General features: G+C 39.2%; 1 protein-coding gene across 1 annotated transcript; it reads left to right on the top strand.

The window, feature by feature from the left end:
• The first annotated feature begins 3,466 nt into the window (after positions 1–3,466).
• Positions 3,467–11,761, top strand: LOC136768768 (purine nucleoside phosphorylase). Its single transcript, XM_066723133.1, has 6 exons — positions 3,467–3,753; positions 6,793–6,962; positions 7,420–7,523; positions 7,861–8,036; positions 8,814–9,004; positions 9,245–11,761. The coding sequence occupies exons 1-6, from the start codon at positions 3,728–3,730 to the stop codon at positions 9,457–9,459; spliced, it is 882 nt and encodes a 293-aa protein (XP_066579230.1). The 5' UTR covers positions 3,467–3,727; the 3' UTR covers positions 9,460–11,761.
• The last annotated feature ends 308 nt before the right edge of the window (positions 11,762–12,069 follow it).

A 12,069-nucleotide genomic window follows, 5' to 3' on the forward strand; every position in this document is an offset into this window, starting at 1 on the left:
TACCCATCCTCTGATGGCTACTTCCAGCAGGATAATGCACCATGTCACAAAGGTCGAATCATTTCAAATTGGTTTCTTGAACATGACAATGAGTTCACTGTACTAAACTGGCCCCCACAGTCACCAGATCTCAACCCAATAGAGCATCTTTGGGATGTGGTGGAACGGGAGCTTCGTGCCCTGGATGTGCATCCCACAAATCTCCATCAACTGCAAGATGCTATCCTATCAATATGGGCCAACATTTCTAAAGAATGCTTTCAGCACCTTGTTGAATCAATGCCACGTAGAATTAAGGCAGTTCTGAAGGCGAAAGGGGGTCAAACACAGTATTAGTATGGTGTTCCTAATAATCCTTTAGGTGAGTGTATATATATATATATCAGGATGGAAAAGGTGGAATTGACCCCAACTGTGTTGTTAGTCAAGGACGGCTGGATTAGTTATTACCTTTAGATGAGTTGATTGACTATTTATACTGTCTGGAGTTCAAGGATGAGTTTTTAGTTGTTTTGTTTTTTTCCACAAATTGTGATCTAGAGAAATTACAGCATTTAAATCATGTGTTTTGGAACAGTGCTGTCACTAACAATCTCCCATCCTGGGGCGAGGGAGCTCCAGTAATTCAGGTTTTAGAGCCTAAAAATATCATGATCTCCACTAGGCCAGTTATATAATATGATTCTTTACTTCTGGGTAGTTTTTTCTAAGTAAACTGGGCTGAATTCCAGGCGCTTGTTTCCCCAGCCATATTCCAGTGGGTTATATAATCGCTGGGACATTTGTAGCAGATGGTGGAATTGTACAGGGACTACCACAATACCCTATCACAATACAGACAGTTTCACCCCCCACACAAAAAACAGCTTAAAGGTCTGTATGTAATGTGGGCAAAGTTTTGGAAAACTGCCCTGTTCCTACAAAAAAAAAATGTAGATTGACATTTTGCAGAGTTTGTCAAAAGGTAGTCTAAACTTGCACCCTAAATCTACCCATACTATACCAGTGCCATTTTGCCACCTATGAACATTTAAATTAGTATATTATTAGTTGTTAGTTTTTAGGAGGCAGTGGAAAGTTTGTGAGCTGCTTACTGTTACAAGACATGGAAACTAAACTATATACATATTACAGTGCTGCATTTCTCTGTCAAAGCAAACTTGGGAGTAAAATTGGTTTAAATTAGAAAGAGACTACAAAAATGAATAAACAGGTTTAATTAAACAGTCTGGATAATCAAGAATTAATACATTAATACATAAATAAATAGGCCTAACAAGCTTTAGTGCCAGTGTTTTTAGTGTGAAAACTATTTTCATTACAAAACCAATTTCAGCTGATCACCGCAGAACATATGGCAAGGAAATAAATAAATATATACCATACATACACAAACATTTAGTAGGCAGTGCAGTCTGCTGTTAGCTCGATGTTCTTGCTCATTATAGGGTGACTTGCAAAACAGATTTACAGCACATTGGGTTACACAATTCTTGCTATGCACTTTTTGGGTTTCCTGTACAGTTAGTAAATTAACAACCGCTTTGGGTTTTTTCACCCCCCCAGTGTCTTTACAAATGTTTTGGAGAAAATAGATAAAGTCACTAGGTTATCATGCTGATTAATCATTCTTTGTAATTTCACAGTCCCCACATGAAAAAAAACCAACAACTCAGGTTACATTCTACCACTGTGCTTATTGTATTGATCATTACTGGTCAGGACCCTCAAAAGGCATTGAGGCTGTGGATTATCCTGAAAACAAACACCTGTACATGCATTTACATGTATTAACATGTCCAGGGCATTCTGGCAAACTAGGAGGCAGTGGAAAATTGGTCAGCTGCTTACTGTTACAAGACATTGAAACTAAAATATGTACATATTACAGTACTGCATTTCTCTGTCAAAGCGAACTTGGGTGTAAAATCGGTTTAAATTAGAAAGAGACTACAAAAATGAATAAACAGGTTTAATTAAACTGTCTGGATATTTAAAAATTAATACATTAATACATCAATAAATAGGCCTAACAAGCTTTAGTGCCAGTGTTTAGTGTAGTTTTTAGTGTGAAAACTATTTTCATTACAAAACCAACTGATCACCGCAAAACATATGGCAAGGAAAGAGCTAATTAAATTAATAACTATGTCCATTACGTACATGAACATTTAGTAGGCAATGCAGTCGTCTGCTGTTAGCATCCTGTTCTTGCTCATTGTAGGGTGACTTGCAAAACAGATTTACAGCACATTGGGTTACACAATTCTTGCTATGTACTTTTTGGGTTTCCTGTAAACAACCTGCTATGGGTTTTTTCACCCCCCAGTGTGAACTTTACACATATTCCTAAATTAAAACCAATCATTTAATATAATGTGATATGACAATGATATTGGATCTGGTACAGGAAGAACAGAACACAATAATCCATGTGTAGGTTAATAACTAATAATAATAATAATAATAATAATAATAATAATAATAATAATAATAAGAAGAAGAAGAAGAAGAAGAAGAAGAAGAAGAAGAAGAAGCTCAGTCGTTCAGATCTCCTGTACAAATTGCACTTATACAACATTTTCATCATACTACTTGCTTTTACACAGGTAATACTCATGCTGTTTATTTTGATTTCCCCTATGTCCCTTCCCCTGAGCTCTTAACTATGACTTCACATCTTGTTTGCAATTATTAGCTGTTACAATCTAGGATGTAGTACTATGTATTAACTGTACATTTTTCCTATGCACTTGTGTAATTTTGTAATTGTATTGGTTTGATTTGTAATGTTGTACTGTATTATTGCACTTTTGTAATGCGGTTATTATTTATTTATTTATTTATTTATTTGTTTGTTTATTTATTTATTTGCCAGACGCCCTTATCCAGGGCGACTTACAAAATACAAGCGTAATACAAAGTGCAAAAATACAGTTCAGTACAAGGCATAAAACATTCATAAAATAAAATTCAAATTTACATAATAAAGTGCCACTCAAGGCAAAATACATTTTACAAGTTCGATTTACACAAGTGACTACAATATATGAGGTCTACACATCGTGGATTGTAAATGCACAAGATGGAGACAAGATGTTAGGTCACAGTCAAGGGCCTAGGGGAAGGGAGCAGAGGGGAAATCAAAATAACAATAAGAGTACTAGTAACGCAAGAAGTATGATAAAACGTTGTAAAGTGCCATCTTACAGGAGAGTAAAGGACTAATATTTTGTAAGTGGTCCTGGGTAAGTGGGTCTGCTAATAAATACATAATAATAATAAATAATAATAGAAGGAAACAGTCCATTCAATGTGGTACATGATTGCGTCATGCGCTTCGACTGTCTGGAATAATGGTCTTCTCTGATTGGCCCCCAGGCAGGAGGTGTGTGAGTGTCGTTTCAGACAAGCCCACGTACGTCACAGGGATGACGCGGGGGGGATACTTCATAAACCATCCGGCTCCAGCGGATCCATTCAAGTTTTCATTGCGCGCAGCACAGACTGAGGACTGACACTACTGAGGACACGATTTTTCTGGGAAACCGAAGAAGAATACTGTTGATCATTGTTATTAACCATCTGTTATTTATATTTGCGACGTTCATTTAAATCGCTTTCTTTACGGCGACTGAAAACGCTTGAGCACGGGTCGTTTGCTTCCTTTTTTTTTTAATTTTTTTTTTTTTGACGTACATTTTTTCCCTCTTCACTACAGTACAGGATGTTTCCCGAATCGACTAAAGCCGGGTGAGTGAAGGCGCTTCTCCACTGATTTCATTTTCGTTTCGATCGGGCTCGTCTGTGTAGTGTCTGCTGGATATTATACAGCGACTTCCCATGCATTTGCGGAAGTCCCTTTTGTGACCTACGTAATAATATAATTGACTATGACAGCGCACTTAGCTGAGACAAAGTATGTGATAACGTGTATGCTACAATTGATTCATTGTATCCGTGCACTGAATTGTGGGACTGCGCAGGCTGTTCAGAGCAGCATCTGGCCATGTGTACATGTGTATCCCGCCATGTGCAGTGAGGAGAGGCTATTTATTATCAATCGCACATTATCAGTCATGTATTTATTAACAAACATGACATCTAGGCTTAAAATGATTGATGGAGAATAGATTGAATAGATTATATTCGCGCATTTGAGCATATTTATGTGTATCTAAATGCGTTTTTAATGCAGTTCTGTGTTGCTGCTTGTGTAATTGACTTGGATCCCTCAGGCTATGACTTAATATGGGAAATTAAATGATGTGTGTGTCAGGCAGAGCTACGTGATATTGGACACGGTCACGGTGCCCCTGCCCACATGCGTCTCTTCATCTTCATTCACTCATGTTGCGTCACTGGGCCATGATTTCCTGCAAACGTGAACGGGCACATGAATAATATTTTCTGTGTCCGAAGCAGGCAGGCTGTGACTGGGTTTAGAGGCGTGTTTTAGTGGGTTTTGGGGAAAGGGAGTGGTGGGATCAGTTGTACAGTCATTGCCAAAAGTGATGTGACGCACGTCCTGCTCTCAAGAGAAGCCTTCTAGAACATATTTGAGTTCATCCAGAATATTTACACCCCGGCCTTGGGAAGTTCATATAAATAGTAACCATACAAAAACAGGAAGTGCACCATGTTTTATAGTAATTGTGACTAGGGGACATTATAATGTGGTGTAGTTGTGAACATGAATGTACCATTAAAGTAACCCCCCTACCCCCCCCCCCCCCCCACCACCACCACATCAACTACTTATTTACAGTTTGTTATAATACTGTAGTGTGTACTGTGTGTGTAAATGTATAAATGTCTGCAGATATTTTCGATTTTTCTGCATCACCAAACATTAGCCTGTTAGATGATTTGTTGTAGTGGTTGCCTAGAAATTGATTGAATTCCTAATAGTTCACCAACTAAGGGCACTCTCATGACTGGATGTGGGGGGGGGAAGCAATGTAACCCTGAATAATAAAAGCCTTGTATATATCTCTGTATCATGTCACGACTGACATTCCAGATTGTATTGCTGGATCATGTCAAAAGCGGCCTAAATGAACAGCTCTTGTAGGTTTAAACCGAGACCCGAGCGAATTGCATGTTATCTTCATAACATTCTTCTGCAACATTCAAGGCAAAGCTTTCACAGTCTAATAAAACTCATGTGTGGACTTGCTTATTTAATTTGTGCTTCTGGCTGCCAGGGGTTATCATTGTGACCAAGTTGCCCACAAAGACAGTCTGTTGTAATGGCACCACAACTATTAAATTGTTTGATTTGATAAGATTCCCTGCGTTTCTGGACATATGAGGAGGGATTTCTTCACAAAAAAAAAAAAAAAAAAGGAAAAGGAACTTCATTGCATAAATTGGCTTTTGATTAGATTTGTTGATGTAATGTATTTTTTCTTCCCCATCTCTAATCTCTATAGAGCATAGTCTTAGCATTGTTAACAATGTATATAATTCCTATTGGCCACTTTGTTGGTGCCCCTCCAAAAAAAAAGTTTAACAAACTAAGGAATTTTCGTGCCTCTCTATCATTACCAAGAACGTGGCTTCATTTCCTATTAACATGGTCTGACTAGGAGTGTAATATTGGCCCTGCGTCCTTTTTTGGTTATGACTGGTGTGCATATTTGACTCGGCCAGCTACCTCTCTTGCACAAATGGCCCAATTGAGAACATTTAGAAAGTCTATCTGCTTTAAAACACTGTTGGCTCCTGTAGCTGTGTTGGATGCCAAAGGCTGAGGTCACAGTGAGCAAGGGGTGGCAATGTTGTACTGTAGTGCATGTGACCTGAGGTTTTATTTACTTTGCTGATTAAGTGTCCACGATGAGTCACATTTACACAGGAACTACAAATGTAAGCAATGTAGATTAGCTTAATAAAATTATAATGCAGTAAGTTAGTGCTTTACATAAAGAAGGGGGAATGATTGTTCTATTGCATGGCTTCTCTGAGGGTTGTGTGTTGGGTGTTTGGAGTCAAACAATGCCAGGAAATTCTTTAGTTTTTCTGCTACAGGGGTGCCCACGGCTTTCTTGGACTGAGTGAAATAAATAATGCATTAAGTCGAATACATAAAACCCCCATTCTGTCAGCTGAGGTTTCTGGACATTCTGGTCCCATGTCATTTCAGTAGATTTGTGTGGCCCCAAGAGAACAAATAAGCACTCTGGGTGAACTGATAGTTCTGCTTTTGGCTTGTTTTATTAAATGCAGTGGTCAAAACAGTAGTTAAAGGAGAAGCTCAGAAATTGCTACTAATTATAATAAAAAGAAGGAAGGTAGTTGTCTTTTGCGCAACCCTAACGTTTCATAAGCAAAACAAATGTTTATGGTTACAGCAGTGCCTTATCTTAGCTAGCTATTATTGACTTAATGGCACCTGTAGGAAGTGATAATTCCCAGAACATGTCTTTTTAAATGAGTGTTATCATACAGATAAGAATGTAGATTTATCTTTTTTTCTCTCATCATAAAAGGAGGGGCAGGGAATCTTGTTTACTCAAGACCAGTGTTTCCCAGCCAGTGTGCTAACTGCTGGCTAATCTTTGCAAGTTCTGTATTGGAACGGTTCATAAATCAGCTGAGCTACATGTTCTAGTGCAAATATGTATTTACGATAAAACCCTCAGTGATTTGAAATAGACGTGAAGTCCTTTTAATTTTTTTCCTCCTTCATCAGAGGTAATGGTTTATAACCACCAAATGATTCAATGTTTTGGTTTTGTTTGTTTTGTCTGAACAGTTCTGGATTGTGACCTTTGCCCTCCATTGCAGATACACCTTTGAAGACTACAAGCTGACCGCAGACTGGCTGCTGTCTCAGACCGAGCACCGGCCTCTGATTGCTATTGTCTGTGGGTCCGGCCTGGGCGGGCTGGCGGACATGCTGAAGGACCAGACTGTGATCAAGTACTCGGACATTCCCAACTTCCCCCAGAGCACAGGTAAAATATGTGGCTGTCCTTTCTTACTGTCTTTCTTTCTTTCTGTCCCCCCCCCCCCCAACACAGTCTACCTTGTCACCTTTAAATGATCACTTCGTGAAGACTAATTATTTATTTACTAGCAGATTTCCTTATCCAGAGTGAATTACTTTACACAAACACTTCAATCATTACCAAAGCACAATAATACAAAATACAATTGAAAGCATTATGAAAGAGCAGTAGTACAATCAGTACAATTTATTACTGATGCAATGATTAGCTAAGTGGGTGTTTTGAAAAATTTAACATAATTTGGAATGGGCAAATCCCTCAATCACCAGAGTTCCCCTACTTGATCAAGAGATTTCGTAGAACGTATTAATAGTGCACCTGAGTTCCCTGTTTTAATGTCTGGTTGTATGGTTTGTACACGCACTCTACATGGTACAATCAGTTTCCTTCTTTGCTTCTGTAGTTCATGGACACGCTGGACGTCTCATTTTCGGGAACCTGAATGGCAAGCCGTGCGTTTGCATGCAGGGCAGGTTCCACTTGTATGAAGGGTATCCCATCTGGAAGGTAAGGGCATTTAAGGGACTAATACAGATGTATTAAACAAAGAATGATTATCTTTTTAAACATTGAGTCAGGTCAGCTCTGAATGGTTTTTGATTGAACCCAAGTTCCTGCTTCCATAATGAGACCAAAACCAGACCATGTGATCAAGTTTATACCTGTTTATTTTGAAACCTCTCCTAGTTCATTTAAAGGGACATGTCAGATCCTCCTATACAGCTGTTTATAGTTCATCAACAACAGCAAGTGCTAGAATAACATTTTAAACTGGTGCAAATAGTTTATATAGTTTCCATAAACTGGTATTAACCTCTTCTACTGGTTTTGATTTGTATTGCAGGTGACTTTCCCCATCCGGATCTTCAAGCTCCTGGGGGTGCAGACCGTGATCATGACCAATGCCGCGGGGGGGCTCAACCAGGATTACAAAGTGGGTGACATCATGCTGATGAAAGACCACATCAACATGCCTGGCTTTGCTGGAAACAACCCCCTGGTGGGACCCAATGAAGAACAGTAAGCTTTCTGGAAGGCACTGCAGGAATTCAGGAAGTGTGGGGCAGAGCAGCTCTTCAGAACTCGCCTGGCTAGTTTGGCTGCTGGATGTTTGAGGCTGTAATGCGGAAAAGTCGGTTCTCTCTCATGGGGGCTGAGAATGCATTCACGTGTCTTTTAGGAATGGCAACAAAACAAATAACCTTTTGGTTTAAGTGGCTCGCATGCCTGGTGGCGCCAGTCCAGCCCAGTCAGGACAGGGACGGAGTGGCTGCTGCAGTAATGAGGTAGTAACAGGTTTAGATGCTTGTTGAAAAGGTTTAGGCTGGGAGTATCGGATTCAATTTCGAAGCTTACACAGTGCTTGTAAATGTTTTGTTTTTAAGTCCAGTTATAGCAAGTCATGTTCCCTGTGGGTGCATAAGTATCGCTTTCCAATTCACCCTTACCATACCGGTGTTTTCATCGCTAAACAACCCAGCCACTTGGCAGGTCTCCATTGAGGTGGCGGCATGTAATCTGGGGAGTAAATGGACTTTTATTAATCGGTGCTGAAGTTTAGTGGAGATTTCTTTCGTTTTGTTTATTTTTAAGTATTGGGTATTGTATTTCCAAAGCCTCTGCAATGTGAAAACCCAAATTCTCCTCTGAGGTCTGTCTTGGACGTGCCTCGATTCCCTCCTCTGGGGCACAATATCAAAAATGATACCTATCCAATTTTAAAACCTTTGTTCCAAGTTAGACTGCATATAGAACGCATTACATTTATTTAACTTTCAATGTAATTGTATTTCTCAGGTTCGGTGCCCGTTTCCCCTGCATGTCAGATGCCTACGATCGGGATCTGCTAAAATTGGCTCGGAAGATGGGCGCTGAGCTGGGGTACTCTGACTTCCTGAGGGAAGGGGTGTACTGCGTGCTGGGGGGCCCGTCCTTCGAGACCATCGCCGAGTGTCGCATGTTGAACCGTCTGGGTGCTGATGCTGTTGGTAAGCCAATGACTTTGTCTTCTGTGGTTTCATTTTGCCGTTCCATTGCTATGCATACACAAGGGGTTTGAATATTATGGTCTGAGTTCTGAGAAGTGGCGGAGCTTGTTTCTCCGTGATCTTTAAAGAGCGGTTTGTAGGACTTATGGGAAAATCACAGCGCTTTTCAATTTCAATTGATTCTGGGTGCAATGTCTTGCTCTCAAAGCCGACGGCTGCTCTCTCCTCCCCTTTCCCCAGGCATGAGCACGGTCCACGAGGTGATCGTCGCTCGCCACTGCGGCATGCGGGTCTTTGGCTTGTCCCTCATCACCAACCTGGCCGTGATGGACTACGAAAGCGAACAGCGAGCCAACCACGAGGAGGTTCTGGAGACGGGCAAGCTGAGGGCCGGCCAGCTGGAGAAGTTGGTGACCAGTTTCGTGAGCCGCATCGAGCACAACAACAACTTCTGAGGTGCCGGAATTGGGGCCTAGGCGACCCTCTGTACTTCTGCTCCCCTGCGTCTGTGCTGCCCCTCAACTCTGCAGAAGTATTTGGGTTTTCTTTTATGCCTTCAGTCGACCAGAGCCTTTGCTGGTGAACTCATGATGGTGCAGAATTGAATTACCATTTCTAAGACCCCCACTTGCTTCTCTCTCTCTCTCTCAACCTGTAGATCTATCCCCCAACCCAAATCCACCCCCCCCCCAAATTATAAATACAAGCCTGAGGGTAGGGGAAACAAACCCAAAAGGCAGCTAGTTAACTTTATTTTGTTTTCTGAGTATTTGTGTACATTCCTTAGGAAACTGTGGGGGGACAACACTGAAAGAACATTGTGTAAATCTTTCAATGTTTGTAGTGTACAGTTCTGTTTGGAAATGAAATGAAACTGCAGTAGAGCTTGCTGGATTGCACACAAACCTCTAAAATGGGCTGAAACAGTCCCCTGTTGTCAAACACCTTTTTAGATGGAGGAATTGCAACCAGAACTGTTACACAACTGATGAGAAATGAAGGCCCGTGGTTTAATTGTAATATAGGCATCATTCTCATTATGTGAGCACCTTATGGCATAAAAGCGGATCTAGAAGCATTTAAAGTGTATAAAATGTATTTAACAATTGCAGATTTTGATGGTTTTGATGTTTTGAGGTAAGTGACGCAGTACCAACTATATCCTATGAGTCAATTTGTATCTCAAAATGTAAAAACTCCACAACCAATGGAATGTAGATTTTAAAGCAGCATCCAGACACTTTATGACAAAATGAGACGTCACACCCAATATATTTGTAGAAGTGTCATCCAGCTGAGATCTATGTGGTTTCATTTGTATCTGCTACTTGTACGTCTAAATTATTATTTGCTAAATTTAGAAAAACGTATCTATTTATCTGGCATATATATATACGGTACATTTTAATGTGTTATAGGTAATGTTGAGTTTTTTTGTTTTTGTTTTTTTTTTCTTCTTAACATTGTTTATTTATCCATACTAGGCAACCCAAATGTCCTCTGTAAGATATTTAATGTAATTCGGAAGGAAGTTAATTTTAAAATTGTATTTGTTTTGTTCCAAAGTTTGCACACAGGGAATTTTCTACTTTTCCCTAGAAATTTCAAACCATTATCCGCTACTGAAATTTTCCATATAATTGAGTTTTCCATATCATTCCTATCTTAGTAGGACTGGGAACTACAAAGAGATGCATAGTCTTAAATAAAGTACATAAAACAAGTGGCATAATCGCTTATAGAAATCCTTTTAACGGTCCATGGAGCAAGTTAAAGATATGATTTTTCCAGACCCTGTTTTGCATTAGTCTACAGTATGACCTACACTTGAATCCAGAATAATGTGGAGCTAGGATGAGCATATACTGTACACTATTGAAGAGATCTGGGAGTGGCATTTTATGAATCCTAATAGTCTTGTATTTCCATTTTTTAATGTGATAGCGGTCAGATGCAGGTATGATTAATCGTCTTCGTTACTGATGAATGTTGTGTGTTGGTATTTGGGAACGTGCAGTGGTGAAAAACCTAAACCAAGGACTAATATTCCACAATGCTGACTAACAGCCAGCGTATTACATTGAATTGTCACCAGTTACTAGTATGTGATTTAAGAAATACCTTAACACTTGAACATGAACATTACCACACAGATCAACAATGTTTCCATGTAATTGGGAAGTTGCTGAAATGTTCGCGCAAATGTTGCTATGGGAAGTTTTTTATTTAAGAGGTGTCAGGATGGTTATGTTTGTTATGTATCCTATCTACCTGTTGTCGACAATAAGCATTTGTTGGTTACTGTACTCTTTATTTATTTTGCCTGAACTGTAAAATCTACAAATAGTTTGTCCTTTTAGGATTTTTTTATTTTATTTTTCAATATTTATTATCTTTTTAACTACTAGAATTTATTATGCTTTGGTATAATGAGAAATGTGTAAACTAAGATTCATCTACTGTGAGGAAACTGTGATTGAAGACATTTTAGTCCCTTGGATCAATATAACACTGACTCAAGGACTCTTAAAGATATGATAGTCTTCCACAAAACCAATTAAAAACATCTTTTGGAGTTGTTGGTCTTGCATTTCAGATCCAGTACATGTTACAAATAAGGATACAAAAAAATGTTCTGCGGTCTTAATTTTATTTAAGTAATTGTCAATGCTCACTGGTCTATCTCTTAATAAGGTTGCCTGGTATTGTATTTATTTGAAATTGTTCTACATTTTAATAAAATGTATACATCATAAATGTATTGGTCCTGTTTTTATTTTCTCTTTCCTTAAATGTAGGGGCTTGTTTGTGTTTTCCTCATAAAATAACTTCATCCAAACCTGGGATTCTGACAGATTCATTGTCTCTCAAAACCATTTTGTCACATTTCAATACAATGCAAGATTGGTTAAGCACCTGAAGATGCTGAGGAAAGCCATGACCTCCAATGAAGCAGGTTTACAAAATGAATCCTTTATGAAAACCAGAATTAATTCCCCACAAAATTGATACAACTTGCAAAGCAGATACCTTGTGCTTAAAAGTACTTTCATATTTACAAGTTC

The sequence above is a fragment of the Amia ocellicauda genome, chromosome 14 (genome assembly GCF_036373705.1).
Source record: "Amia ocellicauda isolate fAmiCal2 chromosome 14, fAmiCal2.hap1, whole genome shotgun sequence".
NCBI lineage: Eukaryota > Metazoa > Chordata > Actinopteri > Amiiformes > Amiidae > Amia > Amia ocellicauda.

What these genes read in the sequence shown, in the direction of transcription:
- LOC136768768 (XM_066723133.1), top strand. Translation starts at nt 3,728, where the DNA reads ATGTTTCCCGAATCGACTAAAGCCGG. An exon ending in CCCGAATCGACTAAAGCCGG is followed by an intron (nt 3,754 to 6,792) that starts GTGAGTGAAGGC and finishes CCTCCATTGCAG; the next exon opens with ATACACCTTTGAAGACTACA. An exon ending in CAACTTCCCCCAGAGCACAG is followed by an intron (nt 6,963 to 7,419) that starts GTAAAATATGTG and finishes TTGCTTCTGTAG; the next exon opens with TTCATGGACACGCTGGACGT.